The sequence below is a fragment of the Rhagoletis pomonella genome, unplaced genomic scaffold (assembly GCF_013731165.1).
Source record: "Rhagoletis pomonella isolate Grant_MI unplaced genomic scaffold, Rhpom_1.0 Rhpom_scaffold_00539, whole genome shotgun sequence".
Taxonomy (NCBI): domain Eukaryota; kingdom Metazoa; phylum Arthropoda; class Insecta; order Diptera; family Tephritidae; genus Rhagoletis; species Rhagoletis pomonella.
In genome coordinates this window covers 27,008-51,578 of record NW_023459093.1, presented here as the reverse complement: position 1 = coordinate 51,578, position 24,571 = coordinate 27,008, and the positions used below count along the sequence as shown (strand labels likewise).

Below are 24,571 nucleotides of genomic sequence, written 5' to 3'. Positions count from 1 at the left end.
CGACGTCAATCAATACTTCACCAACATTATCCACGAAATCCACAATGACAATCAAAAAAATTGCGCTACTCAACGATACGAATACACTGTTGCAACAACAAAATTTGTACAACCAACAACACCAACTGAAATTGGATCAAATTGAAAATTACGAAAATTATTTGGCCACTGAAACGGAACAACCACAACACTACCACCACGCACAACAACAAAAACAATTGAATTTTGAACAACTACAATATTATTCCATTCAGCCACCAATACAAAGCAAAACTACCAACAATACACAGCAGCAACAACAACAGCCACCCAATAATGGCCACAAGAAGGCCTATCCGCCGCACAGCAGTAAATTTCCGGTGACCAGCAGCAATCCGAATGGCAGCGCTACTCCGCCCGGCACCGGCGAGGAGTTCGAGTTGATGGCCATCGATGGTAGTGGGCTGCTTCAGCGCGGCGGTTCCTCATCCTATTCGTCTTCCTATGAAGAGTCGATCAGCAAGAGTTCATTCGACTCCATTGCCTACTGTCATTTACATAACAAAAACAACAACATTAACAGTCTCAACAACAACAGCAACAACATAAACCATAATCACTACAACAACACGAGTAATTCATCCAACTCATCAACGCCATCAAAGCGTTGTGTTGGCGTCGGCGGTGTCGTCAGCGCAGATAGCTCTGGAACGGGCTCAGCGTCCGGATCGGGCGGCATTGGCAGCTCATTGAACAGCTCGGCCGGCTCGTCACCCAGCGCCAACGATGCACCGCCGTTGATTGAGGGCTTGGGCGGTGCGCCGCCTGAGTATGAGTTGCTGCCACTGGCGATGTGTAAGCAGGTGGCCGCTAGCCTACTGCAACCACCAGCGGGTAAGCACCGCGAGCTGCCCGTCGATGTGCCGGACAGCTTCATTGAGATAGTAAAGACGCCGCCGCGCTATCCGCCGCCACCACATCTGTCTTCGCTCTCATCGCAGATATCGTCAAATTCGTCCAACTCGACGGCGAATACCACACTGACGCACATCAACTCATCGTCGGCCTCCTCCTACAACAACAGCAGTAACATCAACCACAGTCACAATCATACTAACGATAACTCTTTTTCGCCCACGTGCTCCTCCATCTCGGGTTCATATTCGGCTTTGGCATCCGTTTCCGCCACGGCCTCGGCTGGTGTATCGTTGTCGGCATGTTCCCCGCTCTCCATGGATCCCATTCATCATCAGTCAACGGCAACGACCACAAAGTCAACGTCCGGTGGAGGTTGCCATCCACTGAAGCAATTGGTTAAACAGAAGAGTCTGCTGTCACTGGGCTCGTTGGGCAGCTCTACTGAAAAATTAGATAAATCAGCAGCAACGCAGCGTCAGCAACCACAACCGCAAGTGCCGTCGGGTGGTGGCAGCGGTGGCATCAACGGCGGCACAAATGCAGGCGACGGCTGCTTAATGGTGGCGAGCTTGGTGGGCAAAGGTGGCAAGCCGTCATCCAAGCGCAACAATGAGGTACTACCACCACTTGTTTCTTACTCCTCTGCCCACTCTATTCACTCTGTAAACTTTGTGAAAACTGTAATACGTTTTGCCATGTACCTCTTTCTCTCGCCCCACACTCTTTGGTGCAAACTTACGCTTGGTGTCACACTGCCTCCTGTCGTATTTGCGTTGTAACAGCAGCAGTGCTATGCTCGGCTCGTAGCTCCTCTGTAGTCCTTACTTACGTTACACCATTTTTCTTTGGTGCTATCACGGCTGGCTGGTTTGCCGATCCTTTGTACATTTTTCTTTCTTCTCATTATATTCTTTCTCTTTTTATTTTTGTTATTTTAAACGTAAGTAGCTGTAGCCTCTTTGTAGTTTCCTGTAGTTTGTTTAGCACTATTTCCAGTCCAGCGGGTTTCAGCTTTATCTGAAAAAAAAGAAAAATGTATGCATGTAAATATAAGTATATTGATAGATCGAATGGTTTCAGCTTTTTCCTTATCCTTTTCTACCAAGTATCGAGATTTTCTTGTCTTATTCCCAAAGTTAATTAAAGTGTTTTCTCATAGTAATTTGTTGAGATTTATGTTCGCGCTTCCCTCCTTATTTCAAAGTGGAGCAAAAACCCCTTAGCAAATGTCTCCCTCAGATAGCCCTCATACACAAGTCTCTGTATCCTTATTCACATCTTTATGTCTTTATCTAAGTTAAGCGCACTTAACTTAACCACACGCTCTTAGGTGTCACTATTCATAAAAAGTTTTATGTTCACAAGATTATTCCATATCTGCAGGGCCACCCATAAATTCGCCAAAGTGCTACTTTTTTGGAGCTGCCACTGCCAATGAACTCGCTTTTATAACGACATTCCGTGGCGTCTCTTAAGTGGCTGCACTTGTCCTTGTCACACACGCTTGAGCTGTCGCTGCTACTGTGCGGAAACACTGAGCTTTGCTGCAACACATTAAAGCGCTTTAAAGCGCCAAATTGCAGCCAAATGTGGCAGCAACAAATTACCAACGCGTGCTGGCACAAATCCTTTGCTCGCCAGCTGCCCAGCCTCCTCACTCAACGTGCAGCAGCGCGCGCTCGTTTTTTGCGCGTGTGACGCCTCACGCTGCGTCTGCTTTTTATTTTCTCTGTCGTATTTTGTTGACAGTTATGACGCACGAAACGAATGTGTTGCAATTGAATATGCGACAGCTCCTGCTGGCGTCTGTGGCAGCGTCGTCATCGCATTCTCAACAAATCGGGTGGCTTTGCGTAACTGTTGCAGTGGCACATGTTGAGCGGTCTCTAATGGATGGTGTGAATTTTTATGACAGTTGCATTCAAAGTGGCTGCTTTTTAGCGATGTCAAGTCGTTGTCATCGTGCGCTCATAAATTTCATATTTGCCCCAAAAAATTGCGTAGTCATAAAAAAGTTGTGCGACGTGGCGTGGACTTTGTGAAGGCGAATTCACCGATGCAGATGAGCAGACACAATAAAATGAGTGTGAAATTGCATACTTAATGCGGCAATTGATGCCACGAGGGAAGGGGTCCGCCAACCACTGCCATGCTTTTGGCAGATCTAAGTACATTCGACGTGATTTTCCGACGAAACCAACAAAGTTTTTAGAGGCCATCAGTGAAATTTCTTTTTTTTCTTTTAACCTGACTTAATTTTTCTGTCGGCCCAAACTCTCTCCAAGCTGTATGACTCATTCACTGCTTCCTGATCAAGAGTTTTCTAAACGCTGAGACCCGCGCGCCATGTTCATTACCAGTTTTCACGTCTACAAAAAAGATGTATGTATTTTCTTAATGAGGTGTTCGGAAGGTAGTAACTCAGAGATAATAAGCTTTCTACATTTTGTTATGACTAGAGGATTGTATGGGATGTGCTAGTATATTGCAAGCGATGCAAAGTTTTATATGCGCTCTTAAACTTCATTAAGGTTTTCCTCGTGCTGATGAAATCTCCACTCTGCAGCATTATTCATAAAAATAAACAATATGTATGAGAGAAATTACACCTATGTCCATACATTTTTGTTTAATTTTTACAGTCATATTCTTGCCAGCCATTCGAGTTAGCATTAATTTCACACAGAAATGTAATAACTCAAATTCCAATCTCGGCCAGCTAGGAGTATCTCACTAGAAATCTCTGCTTTCGCATTTGAATTGTGGAAAATTAATTCCGCATAAAAGATACCATTTTGTTCGCAATTAGTTTTGCTTTGCTGCCGCAGGCACGTGCAAAATTTTCTCAGCTACCTTAACGTCTAACCCCTCACGTGCTCAGCACGGCGTTACTGAGCTGTGTGTGTACTAACTGGCTACTTTTTGCTGCCGGAAATTAAAGCAATCGTAATAATTTTAAATGTTGCCAATGCTGGCATGTTCCGCCTGCTGCACCCTGAGCATCAGCTACGGCGTGTGAAAATCGCAGTGCTGCGGCCACCATTGCAAGCTTCGAATGATGTGTTGCTGGGTTAGTGCACATGTTGCAGATGGCGATGGCTTATCGCATTGGTAGCGGCAATGTAAACGTGCCACAAATGCTATGTATGTGCGCAAAGCTGGTGCCGGTGACTAGGTTGAAAAGTCATGCTGTAGGCGACTGGAAAATTATGTTTCGGTGCTGACCTAAAAACGGATAGCAAAAATAAAACAGTTGGCGCGCAGGTAAATGCTAGCAAGGAGCACACACGGGTCCCACCTAATCACATAGTATACTGCATCGGAATGCAGTTAAGCGTTACTCCAAAATGTCGGGGGAGCAGTTGATCCAATTCGCGGCGCTTTTTTATGAGCAACACTTTTACTAGTGGCAACTAAAACGGTTTATGTTAATTTTCGTACTTGACGTGAGTGCTGTGCTAAGTCGTCATAGACATAAATGTTTTGGTCGCACCAAAGTTTTGGTGTCGTATAGATTTCATGAATCATAAAGTTTATTTTTCATTTAGGAACTTTTTAAAGTGCTAAAAGTAGCGAAAAGAATTCCTAGAGTGCTGTTAAGTTGACTAGTCAGCTAAGTTGTTGACCGTGAAAGAGCGAGAAATCGATGCAGTTGCAGTTCATGATATACTCAGATCTAACTGGCTGTGATTAAACAAGAATTTGGGCTCCATTTTGAGAATGAATTTATTTAATTAATTTTGCCACTGTTCATGTTCGGCTCTTGTAGCTATGCTCCAAAATTATTGATTCCTGGTGTTGATTGGTCTCAGGGTGAACGAGCAGCACCTAAGAAGAATGAATACTGTTATATATGATTTTCTATATTGGATTTACAGTTATGCTCCTGTTAGCGGAACTAATAGGTCTCACTGTGTACTTAGAAAATTATATTTACATATCTCTTCTGAAAACTTACCTTTCTCTCTTCAAGCGCTACGCAGGTGTGAGTTTTTTTCTTTTTATTTAATTTATTTCTACTTGGCCATATCCAGCTGCCCTTAGATTTCATCTTGAAAAAATATAGCTGAAAGACATTACAATAAACAAATACCCAAAATTAAATTCTCATTGACCTGCTTTTTAACCTCGTCGTGTATTATTTTAGTTCGGAGGAGTTTACATCCCTGCCGCCGTAATTGGTAAAGTTTTCGTCTTTATTTGGTACATTCTTTTTGGAATTTCCTCTATAAAGATCTATGTAGGCAAAGTAAAATTATAGCAAACAACTAATGTGAATCTCTTTTCAAAAACTTACCGTTAAGCTTTCTGTGTGAAATATCCGCCCATGGCAGAATTGAAATTACTGCAGCTCCACTTATTATGGTTTTCACTGCATGACTTACGCAATTTTTTCTTTTTATTTCATTTATTTTCTTCAATTGTATTAATTAACCATTATTTCAACTTGAGTTTTAGTATGGTCATGTCGGTCATGGCACTGACACATTTTTAACAACATCCCTCCGCTGTTTGTAGGAAATCGCCCTTCTCACCTGCAGCTCTGAAATATAAGCAAAACACTTGAACACTTTTATTTTCATTTAGCTTACACACTTACTCACCCACTCGTTTCCACAACCTCATTTTCCATTTATGTACGCTACATGCTCAACTTTCATACTGACCCACAACGAAACTAACAGCTACTACTAGTAACTAACAACTGTAATGTGGATAACGGCCTGTAAAAATATTTATTAAAATTCTTTTGGTTTTTTATTTAAAATTTTATTAATATGCATTTTTTTTACTCACCCTCCTTCGCTGCCGCCGCAGTTGAATGGTTCTGTGAAACCGGTTCCGCCACCGCGCGATCACTTGCGCATCGAAAAGGATGGTCGCCTGATAAATCGCACGCCAGCGCCACAACTTCCAGACCGGCGTATGGGTAGCAGCGGTGTAGGTGCGCCCCAGCAAATTGCACAAATTGTTGAACCGACACTGGAGCAACTGGACAGCATCAAGAAGTATCAGGTGAGTCAATATGTAAAATTATTTTCGTTTTTATTACAATGCAAATACTTATTCTGGGCACAATAGACCTGCTGGTCGCAGTGCATGCCTCTATTAATTATCTAAATACTTATTCAGCGTACGAGAGAAAACAATACGCGTTTAGATCTGCAAATTTGTTGGATTGCGTACGAAATTTGATCAGCTGTTCGCAGCGCAGTTACTTATTTTGTTTTTGCTAGTAAAGCTTGTGTTGTAAAATTCCTAAAAATATGCAACACTTTTGCGTCAAACGCTCTTTCTCGTTCGAATGATTTTACGTTGCGCCAATGCAGTGGCAGCAAAATTGTTTATTTTGCAGGCACGCTGGCATTGTAAATATTTTTTCCAGCATAGATTTGTGTTGGACGTGGCATACGCTTGATTTAACAATTTTATGAATTTATGGAATTTTACGTGCGGGAATAGTACGCACATGCTGGTCGTAAAAGTTTGTGCCACAAAATAGTTTGGGAAATTGTGGGCGCTCGACGAGAAGTATGCAAGAGTGCCCTGGGTATCTTTTAGAAACTTCCGGTAGAGAAATAAGTTTACAGCCTAAGAGGGGAAAATCAAATAATGTATATGAGTTTCAGTTCCAGAGAAGGGAATAATTAATTCATAAATACATATATAAATATTTTTTTTTTACACTAAAAAATATATTTTAAATGTGACCCAAATACCTCTTCCAACCATGCGTCGGCAAACAATATGATCATCGAACCGCAAGAGTAGTTGAGCACCTTCCCACGGGCCACTTCGACGCCACAGCCACGCACCCAGCTCCAGCTTCAGCGCGCGCAAAGCAAAATATGCAAATCGCAAATAATGTAGAATAGAAATCAAAAGTGCTTGGGAAAATGTCCGCATATGAAAAGTTCCAGAGTGGGGTGAGTAAAAGCGCAAAAGCCGCAGTGCAACAAGAGCCCGGGGTAGGTAAAGTAAAATATGAATAATTCACATGGAACAAGTGAACAAATGAAATAAAAAGAAAAAGAAAAAGCGGAGTAAATACAAAGCAGCGAGAGTGAAATATGCAGTGCTGCGAGTTGCATTGAAAAATGATATTGGAAATTCAAAGAAGCCAACCGCAATAACTGTGTAACTTCTACAACAACAAGCAAGTATAATTTGTAACGATAACAATAATCATAAGAACTATAGAGTATACATAGATTGAGCCAGGCAAGAGCACTGCGAATGAACAGAAAAGGTATGGCAATTGCACTAGCAGGTGAGTGAAAAAAACGCAACTGGAAGCAGTCGAAGGTGAGTAGGGGAGCCATAAATGTGGAGGAGTAGTATCCCCAAAGCACTTGCGCAAATATGAAGGCAAACACTGGAAATAAAATGAATGAAATAAAAAGAAAAATAGAACTAAAGCCAGCAAAATAAATATAAATGAAAAGCGGAAATGTGGCTGACGCAGATGGCATGTAACAAAGCCCATTATGCTTTGGTAAATATCACAGCCGCGTAGGTATACACAGTGCATTGGTAATAAGTGTCCATGGCTGTATATATGCAGCATGCTAAAACGTGGTGAATAGAGCGCGTACGACTCAAGTGCATGCAGCTCCAGAATCATTGCATACTTTGCGGCTTTAGCGCACGAACGGCACAAGACAGGCAATGCAGTTGGGTGAGAGAGTAGCAAAGATGGTGTGAGCGAAGCGAAGGCTAAGGGGTCAAAAGGTGAAGCAAATACAATTCCAGCAAAAAAAAAAAAAACAGAAGACGGAAAGGGCGCTGAAAATGTTTGAATTAAAATAAATATTAGATGGGATTAGTTTGCAAAGTGGATTGAAGAAAGCAAAATGTGCAGGATGCTGAAGAAAATCCTATGAATATTGATACATAGTGGGATTGAAGGGGCAGTGCATCGCAGCGCAGCAAAAGGTGAAGAGTAAAGTAAGGTAAAGAAATTCAATGGATTTCTATTGAATGCAGTGCGCCGCAGGGAGTCTCTTGATTTGGAAATGGAAATAACTGTAATAGAGTATGCTACTCACGGAAAACAAATGACAATGCATAAAATTGATTGGGAAAATTTGCTAAAAAATTTACGAAATTAAAATAAAAGATAAGCCCTGACTGAAAAGACAAGTGAAGGTTGACAATTAGATATACATACATACATACATGTTACTGTTGATCACACATAGACTCTTTAATAACTACATTATGGCCACATAAGATATCTTAGAAGCCATGAAACATTCATAAAACAATTTGGCTACTAAAATCAGAAGTTTAACACTTGAACCGATAACCATTTGGGACAGCATCGAAGGCAGGGAAAATCTTTTTATCTGGAGCTACCGGTCCTTTTGTCAGGACATAATCCAACTTATTTATAGCCCTTCACACACACTTTTGTCTATCAACGGAATGCGTTAATTTGCGCTTACCAAAGCCTACCTATATCGTAAATGAGCCCACGCGCCATGTCGCCTTCTCTTCACAAAGGAAGTTTATCGCCCACAAGTGCGCTCACCTGGGCCTTAAATAGCTGCATAAATACACTAGCAAGCAGATTACCTGTGCAATCATTGTGACAACTTCTCGCATAAAACTGGCCCGCGCCCAACACAACTGGGGCGGGGGTAAAAGTGTTTTGAAAGCCCAATGTTTGTTGTTCTTCATAGTTCTTAGCATATTTATCAAGTCATGAATTTGAGTGGCAGAAACTTGGTTGCCAACTCACTATGGCACTTTATGCCTTTTAATAACAACAAATTGAGCCGAGAACTTTTCAGATAAAAATAAACAAAGTTGTGTGCGAATTGCCCGCATAACTGTATTTGTTCATAGTTGTAATTCTATGTACATGTATGTGTATTTGTGTGGTGCGAAAATCGAGCAAATGCGTTGACAGCGATGACGCAGGGATGCTGTGTGCGGTTGGCAGGCGGGCAATATTGTAAGCATCAGCAGCACGAGCCGTTACAAAAATGGTTGACAGCTTCCGGTGGACGCCAAAGGCAAGACATAAAAATAGACGATTGCTAATAATAGCACTGCGGGAAGTTCGAAGGCGCATGTGGCTTGGGAGTGAGATTGAAAACGGAACTCAAGGAAGCGCAGAGAAGCGAAAAAGGGGGGAATAGCCTGTCGGAAGTCTTTGCGTGCAGCATTGAAGTGCCAAAGTGTCAAAGCGCGGAAATGTGAAAAAGTGCCACTCGAAGTTAAATATTATGCAAATACTTGCTAGACCATCAACCTCACGCGGTTTGTTGCGGATATGAGGAAAATCGGGCGATGAAGGGATATTGTATTGCAAGGCTTTGTTACTTTTAAGTGACAGACAACCGAATCATTCACACTTTCGTCCAGTTATAAAATTTATTCTCTAAGTTAACAAATTTTTGGTCATCAAAGCTGTGGGCATTATAAACAAAATATTGAGTAGCTTTTAGTGTGGCGGAGTGCTTTTTTTGCAAGCTTTAGTTAATGTTAATTGAAACCCATTTCTTACCGTTCTTTGTTGACGCCAGTAAGCTGGACTACTATAGTCGGTTTATTTTAAGCCTAAAATTATGCATTGGCGATGAAGCCTATTCTTCAAGGTTTTTCGAAAATACTATACTTTTATTCAAAATTAAAGTCTTGTCAGTATTTTAGAGTAGATTGCACTTGCGTATTTCTCTAGATGAAACCTTTCCGAGCAGCGAAGCGTGATACTCCAGTAAAATTAAAGTTTGCTAAAGTAAGATCAGCTTTGATTAAGTGAGTTGCCCATGTGGATTCAGATAGATATCCATTGCAGTACGCGGCAGAGGTTTACCAGCATTCTAAGCCTACATGTTCTTATGATCATTCTGATTCTTCCAACGAAACTGTGCACTTTCGGGACAAAAAATATTCAAGGGATATTCACACTTCTAAATGGAATCTGCGCTTTTCTCAGCTCTAAGGTTCGAAAAATGATTACCACGGGTGCCCTGGATGACGTCCTTGCGGCTCGATAATAATAGTTATTTTTTCGATTATCGATTATAATCTTCCAGTCGTAGGTCTCAAAGTCTGTTAAATTTCCTGGAAGAGATACGATTGACTTTTTCTCCATCCGTCTAAGAAAGGGGCATCGAATTAAGTACAAATGCGATCTCGTAGCTTAATGAACAGAGCCTCTTGTGTCTATACACGTTCTGTTCAAAATATAAACATATCCTCTGTCCGCGATTCATTGTCTCCCTGTACGCGCTAAGTCTGAAGATCGGCCTATGTAACTCACATACATATGTAGATGCCTCACTTTCGCCGTTTACCTTCAACTAATTCTGTGTTTGAAGCACTCTCCTTCATTACTTTTGCCTTCTTTGTTTATGCGCCATTATAAATACAGACAAACATTCATTCAAGTTTGCCGCCTTTACCTCTTTTATTTTGATTACAAAATTTTCAGTTGACCCATTCTATTGTGCGTCTTCATTCTATGGCCGCCATTGTCTTTTTTATGTGCTCGCTTTATGATGGCGCCATAAGCGTGAAATGACTCGGTTTTGCCATGTCATACCAGTTCTTCATTAGTCCATCATTTGGCAGTCAAAACAGTGCATATTTTATGTGGCACGCAATTTGCTTTATTTTCGTTGTTGTTGCTGGCGCTTAACCGCTTTTCGTTCTCAGTTCAAATGTCACTTTCTGTTTGCCACTTGGCAAAGACAAATTCGATGTTTTGTCGTGCAATTTTAATGACGAGGCGGTTCGAAAGTGGTTGTGGTGGTAGTTATCTACTTGAGTGCAATTTCTCTGAATTTTTTCCCTTGAACGCATTTTCTTTTTTCTCTATATTTTAATTATCTCTTGGCTGCATGCAAAGCATGCTAAGGCGGTTAATCGCAGCTTAGTGTGGTCATCAAAATCGACGAATTTATCGAATCAGCATTGTAGACTTTTTTCCTTATTTGGAATGCTTCATTTTCTATGTTTATGTATATGTATGTATAACCACTGCTGCACCTGCTCCACCTGCGCTTATGCATGGTTTTGCTTCGATGCTTCTTTTATCATCCGCTCAAACTTATTTACATACATACATATGTACGTAGTTGCCGTCACCAAGCTTTATAAGTCAAGCTTTAGTTAGCCCAGTTTGTTTTGTTGCTTCTTTTAATTTGTTTATTGTGAGTTCGTGAAATGGTAATTAGTTGCATTCACTACTCAACCAGTTCGAAATAAAAAATAAAAGGAAACTAAAAAATTTAGCAGGCTACCTGACTTAAATAATTTCAAGAAAAAAAAACTAAATAAATTTAGTATCACAGAAAGTTCCGTCTTGTTTGTTTATGCATATTAAGTATTTAGTATATGTATATTTCTTTCCATCTAAGCTGAACAAAAATGCAGTCAAACTGGTTTAATAAATGATAAAGGGGGCAAGGCGAACTCTGTTAGACACGGAATGCTAATAAACATTGAAGTTCAAATAAAAGCATACACTGCCGGCAAAAAGTGTTGGCATAAATACTTTTTTACAAAACATATATGCAACAATTTTTATTGTAATATTTTTCCGACAATTTTTTATAAAAATATGTTTCATTCCACAGCAAAACACATAAAAATATAATTTCTAAACTTTGTGCGAAACTCGCGAAAATTCGGCACAATTTCATGCAAATTTTCAACTATGCAGATTTGTAGCCCAATCAATTTTATTGTAATAAAGTAAAAGTTCTAGATAGCTACGAATCACCGTTGATTTTATGCTTTTTTTCCGCAGTCTCTTCCATACAAAAAAATTGTTTCGAAAATATTTTATATGGAAAAAATGCAAAACAACTTCAACAAAAAAATCTCAAAAATCAATGCGAAATTTAAAAAAAATCTGTTTTAAAAGTTTAAATTTTGAACGAAAATTTGCTGAATTTTCGCGAGTTTTTGCAAAAAGTTTAGAAAAAACATTTTTATATTTTTTGTTGTGAAATTAACCATATTTTTATAAAATATTATGGGAAAAATATTACAATAAAAATTGTTGCATATATTGTAAAAAAAACAGCTGTGCCAATACTTTTTGCCGGCAGTGTACATAACTCGAAAGCTTTGCATAAACCACGCATTAGGCGTTTCTGGTACATTCATGCATATGTATGCAAGTGGTGAAGATGATTGAGAAGGTGGCCGATTCACTTCACGTTTGTTAGCCAAGACTTAATCAGTCCTAGACCGACCAACATCCAACAAAAAAAAACTTTTTTTTTCTAATAGCGCTCGCCCGTCAGCAGGCAATGGCAAACCTGCGAGAATATTTCTGCTATGAAAAAGCGTATAATTAACACCAGATCTTCATAATCGTTCTAAAGAATTTTTTCTATTTTCCTGCAATGATGGTCACGATTTGAACCTCTGGTCTTACAGGCAGACTATTTCCGTCACAGAGTTCTCAAGCCAAAGTAGGCTCTTATTTTTTTGTTGTAAGTTTTTCTGGAATTTCTTTCATGAAAGATCACTTTTGAAGGTAATTTTTGTGAATTTTTTCACAGACTCACTCCCCTTTCTATGAGTAGGCTTCAGTCTGAGAGACGACTAGAAAGTCGAGGTAATGTTAATAGAAAAAAAATTATGCTCCATAAAAATTCTTAAATTTTTGCAATATTTTTGTCTTACGGAAACCTTAAATACTCTTCAGCACCCAATTCCTTGTATTTAAGTAAGTAAATCTACAGCCAAAACAAATAAACAAACAAGGAGTTAAACAGGTGTGCCATGAATGCGCTCCGCTTACAGTCACTGCTGTCGATATTATTTCCGCTGGCGGGCTATTGACCACGCTTTGGGATGTAGTGCAACCAAATATGTTGAAAAGAATTCAACCGCAAAGCCACTGCCACTGAGCTGTATGGAATGGGTGGCAGACAGGTAGGCTGAATGTCTAGTGAAGGGGTGTAGAGAGAGGTATGTGCTTGACTGTGACTGTGGAGGGTAAAGTACATAGAATTGCAATCGAGCACAACATTACCAGCAATTAACGCGCTATCAGTATGAAGCCACAACTTGTATGCCAGCATGTACAGTTGTCTACAAAATAATAGGAGTGGGATATTTTAGCCTGTTTTGGCTATTTGTCTTTAGTTTATTTAATGTTTCGTATTTTTTTGTAAAAGCCTAGCTGGTAATACAACAAACACCATATAAATTTACATTTTCAAGTTTGTACAAAAATTATAAAAATTCTGCAAATTTTCACCAAAATTTCAAACTATTTAACCAGAATCTTTAGAAAACATGTTGGTATGCAGTTTTGTAGCCCATTCAATTCTAGTCTGAAGAAGTGCAAGTTTCAAGCTGCTAAAAAATTCCGTTGATTTTTGAGAATTTTTTCGGTTGAAGGTGTTTCACGTTTTTTCCATACAAAGTATGTTCGACAATTTTCTTTTATATGGGGACAGTGCCAGCAAAAAAAATTGCCAAAAATCAACGGAATTTTTTAGCAGCTTGAAACTTGCACTTCTTCAGACTAGAATTGAATGGGCTATAAAACTGCATACCAGAATTTTCTCCGAAGATTCTGATTAAAAAGTTTGATATTTTGGTGAAAATTTACAGAATTTTAATAATTTTTGTACAAAGGTTGAAATCTGAATTTATTCGTTGTTTGTTGTATACCCAGCTTGACTTTTGTATAAAAATAATAAACATTAAATAAACCAAAGACAAATAGCAAAAACTGACCAAAATAACGCACTCCTATTATTTTGTGGACCACTGTACATATGTACATATATGTGTTCAAATTTCTATAAATACTTACGCTGACGGAAAAATAAATAGGGACGCTAAATTTTAATAAATGCTGGATATTTTTACAAGGTTTTATTAAGTTTCGCCTGTGTGTTATAAAATATTGCTATCAATTGTTGACCAACTAGCCGATGAGCTAGAGACTTGAAACTTCAAACATAGCTTTAAGGTTCATATTTGCAATGTATATTGCGATTGGTGGGCGCATAAGTCGAGATTTTTGGAAAACTTTGTTTTTTTTTTTGATTCTCAAATTTTTTATTCAGCATTAAAAAAATACCGTTGGTTTTTGCCAATTTTTTTTTTTGTTTAAGATGTGCATTTTCCTCCTCAAATATCGTGTTCTAACCGTTAAAAAGATATATGCGAATTTTTTTTTTGAAACCTTATTTTTGCTCTAGGAACATTTCTGCATCAAAAAGAAAATTTTGAAAAAAACTTCGCTTATATCGCTTTGGCGGTCTGCGTGACACAGCCAGAAAAAAAAATGCCAAAAATCAACGGTAAGTTCTAACTACTTCAAACATGCACTTTATTGTACCAAAGTGGGCTATAAAAATGCATAGCAAAAGTTTTTCTAGAAGTTCTAAATAATAAGTTTAAAATTTTGATGAAACTTTGTCGTATTTATTCTTCTACGAAGTTTGAAATTCGTACTTTCTTGGTTTTTATTAGATAGTGAGCTGTGTACCTTCATACAAAAATAATAAACATTAAATAAACAAAAGAAAACTAACCAAAACTTGTTAAAATGTCTCGTCCCTATTTGTTTGCCCGCCACTGTTTGTATAGGCTGTTAATTAAGCGTGTGTTGCATACAATGGATCGGTAATTGCAAATATATTGCATATCAGTGTATGTTTGTATGCACCACACATATGTGTTAATATATATATATGTATATGTGTGCGAGTATGCAAATGCCCACCCAACATCGCAATGGCAACCACACCCACATTTCATCTATTCTCTCATGAAAATGCATATGCAAATGCAACTCTGCAGGTGAAGTATCGCACAGAAGAATCCTCTATCAGCCGCTCAACTCACTGGCTGTGAGTGAGCGCTTGCGGAGGCGTGCGTGTACGATTGAGTGAGCGGGTTGTATGTATTTATATTCACTCACTACCCTATTTGTTGACAAACGCTAATAAATGGCAGGTGTTTTTGCGCTGTGCAGGAAATTTATTTATGTATAATGTAAATATGTAATACGCGTGTGAACGATTGTCCATATTTCGTCATATTTACTATGAACTGTTGATCTCGCAACTGTCTGGTATACGGGGATTTTTTTCTGTGCACACTTTGAAGCCGTCAAACTATCAGCCAAAGCACTTAAGGTATGAATTTGAATGAGTTCGTTTTTTTAATTTTCTTCAAATTGGTTCAAAGTTAGGCGTCCCCGCTTCTGTCTTCCCCTTCCACTTCAAAAAAAAAAAACCTAAAACTGGAACAACTGATTAGGCCTTTTAAAAAGGATATTTTAAGTAGTGTTTCAGTTAGTCTCTGATTCGTAGCATTTCATAAAGTGTATTTACGTAAATTTCCAAGCAGTGTGTCTAAAAGTATGCAACGTTATTCGTAAGAAGCGTTCGCTTTTAGTTATTGTTTCATTCGCCAATTTCCGAACATATTTCCCACACAACAGTTAAGAAAAATAACTAATATCGCAATTTTCTCTCTAACACAAAAGTTTATTCCAGCGATGGGCAGAGAGAGCTTTTACTTTGCACGCGCCCATACAAAATATATAAAAAGCTCAGAAGAGCTTTGCCCGCGGGCAAGGCGGTGCCCATCGCCGGTTTATTCTGAGTGGGCGACCACGGCCAGAACTCTTTAAAGCTCTCACACCGATTTACATATACACCGGTTTACATTTACATATACATATGCATGGGCGCTCACAGATTAAAAGCTCTATCTGAGCATTACTGGTTTAAAAAGACCGAAAATTATAATAATGAGTGGGGCCTCGCACCCGTGCATAACTTTTTTTAAGCTTTCTATATATTTGATATAAACGTCCTCAGGACAAAAGCTCTCTGATCTATACATTCTATTTGTTTATACGGCAAAAAATCTCAGCAAGTATAACCGAGTAAGCACCGATGTCGTTTTGCTAAGTTCTCAGAGCTACCTCTGTTACACACCATTGACGACAGAAAAACATATCCCGCTGGAGAAGGTTTTTTAAGCTTTCTCTACATATTTTGTGGTTCTCTCTGGCCGACACTTCCTTCGAAAGTCTCTAAATATAAAAAAAATTATATATTAACATATATATTATAAATTAACATAGCGCGTCCATATAAAATGGTGTGAGCATCAGCTTGCACGCGGGCAAAGCTCTTTCAGGCTTTCTATATTAAATGTATAAAAAGCTTGATACAGCTTTGCCCGCGGCTTGGCCGGTGCTCACCACCGATATAAAAGCTTTAAAAAGCTTTGCTTGCAGGCTCTACTGTGGTCATCACTGTTATTAATGCAGTCTCTCCCAGAGAGAGCTTTTATTCTGCTCATTTAAGGCAGAATTCAGTCATCAATTATATCTAATTTGCGGTTATCTCAAAATCCCAATAGTGACTAAAAGTAATTTAATGACAGAGAAAACTCTTCTCCTCCACCATTCACCCTTCCTTATTTCATTTCCTACCCACAGCCTTGAACACCAGCACTGTCACCGTTGTCAACGGCCATAAAATTAACTCGTTCAATTGCAAGCTGTTAAGAGAGCGCCGCTCACTGTTGCACCAATCCTGCACGTGCTCTTCTGTACTATCTACCACAGACTATTTGAGCCGTGTTGTTTGCGCTGCTGCTGCTGCTTCTGTAGTCGCTGATATTTCGGTAGTGTGACGGACAGGTTAATGCAATTTAAATGTGCCGCACGTCACTGGATGGGCCTGACTGGAAAAAAATTTAAAACTAAATAAAGTACGAATTTATATACGCTTGTGTATACACTCACACTCACACACATACACTGTTTGCATTTTATTGCCGCTGTTGTTGGCGCGCACGTAATACTAGTTGGCTGGCTGCTTGGCTGTTTGCTTGGGCACCAGTAAGCCACAGATGCCGCAAACACGTTGAAAAATGTTAGTAATCGACAAAATAGTGACTCTTTGCTTCTGCTCAGCTGTGAAGTAAAATACTAGTTCCCTGGTTTCACTAACCTTCTTCGCTGGCTCTATGCGTCTATTTTTACCAGCACATTTGCAATTTTCCAGCAAACACGACCTGCGCGGCACAGTGTGGGGCGGCACTAGCAAAACGCTGAAAATATAAATGGGAAAAGTGGAAAAAGTCGCAAGAATATTTTATTTTAAGCCACAAACTGGCTGGCAGGCTGGTCTAACGAGCGGGCAAATGCAAGCGGAGCAGACGGACGCTAGGGCTGGCCCCACAACACGCCAGGTGGTAGGGTGGAAAGCGGACGCGCGGTTGTCATGACGCGCGAGACAACGAGACAAGTCAAGTAGTGGTTGTCGCCATTGGCTGCGGCTACTTCAATTGTGTTTGTGCGCGCGGGCTTTGTTTGGGCCGGTTGGTTGGGTTGGGTTGTGTATTGGCTGCGAATGTTGTTGCTGGCCGAAACTCAAAACATTTAACTGGTTTCTGGTAGTCACTGTTGTGGCGTTGGGCTGAACGAAGGCAGCGCGCGCGTAGAATGTGCGGAATACATAGCAGCTCGTAACTGTTCAAAACAGCAGCGGAAATAGTATAGAATTGCGACGCGTTAGTGGCTAATGGAAGCGTTCGAAAAAAAGTGAATATTATTTAAGTTTAACCAAAAATAAAAATAAAAATGATGCGGAAGCGCGTCATTTCCCGCTGATAAATAAACCTTTGTTTAATCGTGTGTGGTACCAGCGGCAGCGTGTTAACTTTTTTGTGTAAAAATAAAATAAAAAAAAAAAAAAAAAACAATTATAATAATACAGTTTTAACAACAGCGCACTGTACCCACCTGAGCGCTGGTCTATACCGCGTCGCTTTTGTTTGTTTTGTATGCCGCGCTCCCACACACACATACGCGCGCGCACACAAACACCATCACAAAGGCATACGCAAACAAAAAGCTTACTGAGCGAGTTGGCCGACAGCGCGTCGGGTTGGTGTTTCTACTATTGGCAACGCGCAAATCAGTTGTCATTTATTTTGGCCAGAAGCGGCCACGGTTCAGAAGCGCAACGCTCGAAATTTTCGGTACTGAAATACGTTGTGTAAATGGTGCGCAGAAAGACTTCGGTCCAAGCGCTGATCTTAACTGAATTGCAAACAGTAGCTGCAGTCACGCGCATACACGCGGCGCAAAGAAAAAAGGTTGAAAAAAAAAGGTTTGCAAACTGAAAATAGGCAAACAAAGTGCAAAATTTGTGACAAAGTATACGTGTCCGTTTGTATAGCCAACGCGCGCGCAGCGGTTGCACGCCTGCGACGCAGCATGCAGCCGAGAAAGCCGAGTTAGTAAATTTAATTAGTGAGAAAATCGATTGGAATCACGGTATTCTCTAAAAAAAAGTTCAACATGCGAAAAAAGTGTTGCGCTAAACACAAATAATTGACTTACATAGGTATGAGCCAATAAAGTTTTATCACATTTGTGTGGCCATCATTAGGGCTATTGAAAAAAAATAAAAATAAAAAAATTTCATATGAACTTTAAATTGCGTTCGCTTATCAACTCACCAAGCGCAAAACTTCTGCTTCGATAATGCTCTGGAATGCGCTCACTCCACTTCCACCTGCGGCCGCACTCCGCCGCGCGCCGAGTCTTAGCCGCACCGCTCTTACCTGTTTGCTGTTGGCTGCCATAAATTTGCTATTCGCTAATAATTTGTTGGCATTTTTTCGCTTATCTTGCTTGCTGGCCATGGGCGGACAGCTATTAAGTCAACTTAAGTCGAGACTTTTTATGGAAAAAAGTAAAAATATCTATTAAAAGAAAATTATGACGAATGTAGTAGAATAGCGGAATTGGCGTGATGAAAGACAATCAAATAATTAGTGAGAATGTGTGGAAATGTGTGAAAACGTATGTGACAAAAGTCGAAACAAGATACTCTGAGAGATATATATTTAGTATTTGTTTTAATTTTCATTTCCGAAGTAACTGACGAATGTTTTTCACAAACTAAATAAAAAACAAGAAATTTGGTTTTCCATCAGTTACCTTTCCACTAAAATTAATCATTCTATGTTATCAGCTAATCGTAAGACAGTGTGTGACTAACTGAAGGGTTTGCAGGCGCGCTCACTTGCCCATACTCCAACGTATATACTAGGGTGGTCCTTAAAAATATCAATATCATTGGCTACCCTTGTATTTAGTTCTACGCACAAAATAAAGACATCCACGAATTCCATATTCGAAAATTTTAGTGAAAAAAATTAAATTTTTAGTTTGAAAAAAAAAAATTAATTTTTTTAATTACATTAATTCTAAAGATTTTGATTTTGAGCAGCAATAACTCAGCGAGTTAATGAATTTACATATATGAATAAGTTTTAATGATATGTACATATGTATGGCAAATTTATCAGATTTCAAGTCAAAATTTTGTCGAATTTTTGCTTTAGAAATAAAATTTAAAACTTTTGCAACACCCTGGCAGCGATCCCTAAATATTGGTTTAAAATTTTTAAATTTTCTGGGAAATTTTTATTTTGTGCATATAAAAAAATAAAGGTGGCCTATATTTTAAGGACCACCCTAGTTTATATACTTACATGTATATACTTACATGTGTTGTTTATAAGTGAACATCATATCAGCTGATTTCGGCTGAACAAATCGCGCATTAGCGCAGGCCCAGGTCCGATTTTCTACTGGAAAAAACTCAAAAATAGATTACTGTCGTATTTTGTCCTCTTCATTGAAGTCAATCTGATATAAGTTGCCCTACAGGCTGTAGGTAAGCTTAAAGCTTTGGGTGAGAATACTACCCTCCAATTGCTATGGGTACCAGGGCACATAGGAGTCGGAAGCCATTGTGGAAACACGACCCCTATAGGACCGGTTCCAACACTATAAAGGAAGCGTTTAGGAAGCAAAACACCAAGCTACGAGAACTGTATTGACCACGGGAATTCGACAATCGAAAGCTTACTAGGAGGGTACAATCTAAAAAGATACAGGTCACTCATAGGCCTCCCTAAGGAGAAACTAAAGATCATTATATGTATTTTGACGGATCAACGCAGGTTAAGAGACCACATTTAATTTAGGAATCTGATCTAGTGACCTATGTCGCTTCTGTGACGCTGCCCAGGAGACTCCATTACACCTCCTTATGGAGTGTTAGGTCGTCGTCCGTAGAAGAGAGGGGAGGATAGAGCATTTATGGCCAGTAGAGGACTACATACACTTTCCACCCCCGCAATCAATTCTGGAATTTCTAGGATCTCTAGGACTAGGTGCGCACTGAGCGCACAATAAACCTACTGGTCGCAATGCTTTATTCAACTATCTATCTACATATCTATCTATCTACGACTACAAAAAAGCTTTTAGGCAGTGTGAACCAATATAAAATGTGCAGAAAGTTTTAAAAAGCCGTGCTCGTTGGCCATATTTTGGCCTTTACTCGTCTTAAGTAGACTTTCAGCCCTTAAGAAAGCTACTAATTCTACTTGCAAGATGTCTCATTGCGCAAGTAACTGCCATCAAGCTCTGAGTTATTTATCAATAATAAAAACATCTAAATCAGCTTTATAGAGCTTCGTTAGTGGAGTAAGCTTTGATGATTTGAAACTCATATAAAATAGTTTATCTGATCCCAAATAAGCTTATTGTTGTAACTTTATTTGGTTGAGTCTCGAATAAAGACTAATTTATCAATTCGTGTGAATAGAAGTATACTAAATAAGTTGCCTGTTAATATCGTGCTTGAGTTTTTATTTCGTTTAGCTCACTTGATATCCATTAAGTTGAATTGGCATTTCTCAAACGTCGCAAGAAAATTGCATACCCAGCCATGCCAAATGCGCATTATTATTATTAGCGCACACTAGCGCTGCGACCTTGCTAGATTGAGTGTGCTAATCCATAAGAAGACTTCTATCTTAGGCACACTGAACGTGGCCAAGTTCCGATGAAAACCATATTCGTTACCCTAGGTGTATACTTAAGTTATTGTGAGGCTACTTATGGGATGCCTTCACATGTTACATAAGTATATGCACTGGGGTTTCCTCTGCCAGCACACAAAACCTGCAGTTCGTCTCCTTGGAAAGTCCCATTTTACAATTATGGTACCTTAGCTTGAAGTGCTCTGTCAGGTATCTAGTGTTAGTCCTTAGAGTCTTGCTTCTAATATTAATCCATGAGACGGAGTTATAAATCGCTTAGATTGCGTTTTTCCCTTTGACAAACGCCCGGGCCGGAAATCGGAGAGTCCACCCACTTTCTTAGATGCGCTGCCATTCATCCCTTGCATGAACTAGAGAATGGCTGAGGTCATTAGGGGCTCCTTTAGGCTCCGCACTTCGCGACAGTATCAGCACTTTTGTTACTATAAAAACCGTCATGGCCTGGAGCCCACCGCAAAGTAAGATTTTTGCAGGCACCTTGACGCTGTTTTACATGATTCCAAAACTCTTAATGCCGCCTAGCTACCAACACGATGTTTTTAGTAGCCCATTAGTCCTTCTACGAAGACATTCGCGAACGCAGATTTTGCGCTGTATCCAAAGCCATCGCTTTGCAATTTTAATGACCAAACTCCTCTGTTGGAATTTTCCGTCTGATACTTTTAAAGTGACTTCAAACAAAAGTAGTAGTCTAGGGGGCCCGCTTTAGTGTAAGCAAATTTTTGCCATTTTTGTTTACAAGAAAGAATACGCTTACATTTGCTCTACTGTGATTCAAAAACCTGCCTGACTCCCTCGCCTGACTCTTCGTTTACTGAGGTTGTTTTCTCAGTTGAGGTTCTCATAACCAAGCCTAGTTACACGCAGTTCGATAGGAATGTTTACTGTATATCGACGGCTGAGTGGAAGATCGACCTATCTCGACAGTCGGTTCGAAAACGCTCTATCTCCGAAAAATGTTCAAAAACGTCCTATTTCAGAATTTGATTGAAGAGCGCCCTAATTCAGAATTCGGGTCAAGAACGCCCTATTGTTTAATATTTTTCTGAGATAGGGTGTTTTCGAACCGGCTGTCGAGATATGAAGGTCAATCTTTCACTCAGCCGTCGATATAGTAGTTATGGCCTGATAATTTTTTTTATTTTTTTTTTGTTATTCCACCATGGTTCTCATTAAGTGAAGAATGTGAGAGTATTGTGGTGTATATAAAATTTATACAAATAAGTATATAAATGAAAGATTAAAATTCGGATAGTCAATTAGTGGTTTGAAGATAGACTTGAACTTTCAGTTAGTAAACCTTCAAAAAAATAAATAAAATTTTTTAAAACACTTTGCCGCTACCTAATACTGGTTTACTTAACAAACTGTTTATACATTAGTCTGTGACTGACACACAGCGATACATTCAGATTAATGAAAAACTTAAAAACAAATTGCCTTTCGTTATTAAGTGACAAAAAAAAAAAAAAAAAAAAAAAAAAATATAATTAAAAAAAAAAAAAAAAAAAAAAAAAAAACAAAAAGCCAATTAAAAACACGTCTGCCAGCGTGTGAAATCACCGCCGTAAAATTTTCTAAAATTATTTGGCCATAAAAATTAAACAACATAAAAACGAAAATAAAGCGAGTAAAAGTTAATGAAATAGTAAAAGTTGACACTGGAAAGACGAAATGTGAGCGAAATGTCAGTATCCGCATAAAAAACACTTACAATAAAAGTAAAAATGTTGGCTGGGGAAAATAGTAGACAAAACGTGGCATGTGGCCAAGTTGTCTTATAAAACATCGAATTTTGCATTTCTTTTGCATTTTTGCATTTCTTACTGGATTTTTTTTGTTGTTCCTTCAATTCAAAACTTATGGCGTTTTCTTTTCTACAAAAAATGTTGCCTTCTCATTGCCCTTTCCTTAGTATTTATGTATGCGTAGAGGGCACTGAGAAGGCAACATTTTTCGATAGAAAAGAAAACGTCATTAGATGGGCAATACAACAGACTGTAGATAATTTACGGTAGTGGGAAAATAATTAGGTGCGCGACATTTTAAGAAGTTTCTGTATCATAATTTTTAAAAAAGAATTCTGGTATGCAGTTTTGTAGTCCATTATTCATTATTATTATTACATATTATCCACTCTTGTATAATAGAATGCTAGTGTGAAGTAGTTAGGATTTACCGTTGATTTAAAAAAAAATTTATTTTGAATAAAGCAAAAAAAAAACCAACAATAAATGATAAGTCCTACCTACTTCAAATATGCCTTTTATTAAATATAAATGTAATGGGATACAAAAAATTAGAAAGTTTAAAGTTTTGCTTTATCGAATTTTTTCAAATTTTTGTACAAATTTTGAAATTCGTACTTATATTGTTTTTGTCAGATACCTACTGAGCTATACTTCCATAAAAATATTAAACATAAGACAAGCAGCCAGTACTTGTTAAAATGTGATGTCCCTATCTATTTTTCCGTAGCTTGGAATGCAGCATAGCTGGCAGCACCTATGTACATTTGGTCAGTATATAGAAAAAAGAATTACTTTTTAATTCCATTAATAATTTCTACAATGCAAACAGTTTTTTCAGTTTTTTTTTTGATTTTTGAAGTTTTTTTAAAAAATATTTATTTTTGTTTGTATAAAAACTGCATTAAATATAGCTTACATTCTCCAAAATTATTTTTTTCGGCCCTTTATCTTGACTGGCTCTTCTGATTCAGCCCAAGAATTTGTATGCCTTCTACGCATTTAAAGCCGTTTCCTTCGTCAGCCGATTACTTTGCAATTAGTCACTGTCAGCCCACCTATCTGTCTATCCTACCTAAATACATACTTACAATAAATACATATGTACATAACACTCACTGGCTGCCCACTTCGCTTTGCATATTTACGCATGCGCACACCCAAAGGCTTCCAATAGTAAATAAACGAGCAGCGAACAATAAGCGACAAAATAAACAAATTCATAGCAAAGCGTGGCGGATACAAAAAAATCAAAAAATAAAAATAAAAATTGCAATATATAAAAAAATAAATATTAAGTAAAATAATAATATAAAAAAAACTGTAAAAATAAATAGTTATTGAATGTCGTTTTGTGGATATGTAGATATTTGTTTTGTAAGCCGCGCACGTTCTACGCATTTGGCCGCGGCACTCTGTATTTCATCGCTGCCAGCGTATGAATTTTGCATGGCTATGAGCTACGAGTAGCGTTTGTCTTTTTGTTTCTTAACTAAATATTTATGTGCATATAATTAATATTGATTGCCTTTTATTGTATGTGGGTACGACGGTAGGCTCGCGCTACGTGTGTGTATGTGTGTTTTTATTGTCAGCTGTATGCAAACAGACTTGCATAGGTAATAAAAATTTTACATAGTTTCAAATAAGAGTAAAACAGAAACTCATATCCAACAGGAAAGCCAAAACTAAAAAAAAAAAAAATTATAAGGAACAACTAAAAAATCCCGCAAAATTCCAGTGAGTCATATTTCACTTTATTTCCTACTGTAAAAAAAACGCCCGCAGACTAATAAAGGGTCTTGCTGTACATACATACTTACATATATATTTACAGACTATATGTACATTAAGGTGTATCACGAAAAAAATATTATATCGAGAGAAGATTTTGGGTGTAAAATTTTTTTTTATGCACCCGCTAAATCGCATTTTTTTGCTATAACTATCTTATTTGACATCCGATTTTTAAAATCTTTATGTCAACGAAAGGGCATCGAATAACTTGATACCTCATTCAATACAATTGCATAATAGTTGTC

At 38.5% G+C, this 24,571-nt stretch overlaps 1 protein-coding gene across 1 annotated transcript in view; it reads left to right on the top strand.

The window, feature by feature from the left end:
• The window catches only part of LOC118751106, a 47,809-nt gene continuing 23,238 nt past the window's right edge, over nucleotides 1-24,571 (top strand). The window contains exons 1-2 of the mRNA XM_036485874.1: nucleotides 1-1,511; nucleotides 5,716-5,913. Coding sequence (XP_036341767.1) covers nucleotides 45-1,511; nucleotides 5,716-5,913 — 1,665 coding nt within the window. The 5' untranslated portion in view covers nucleotides 1-44. The remainder of the gene's footprint in view (nucleotides 1,512-5,715; nucleotides 5,914-24,571) is intronic.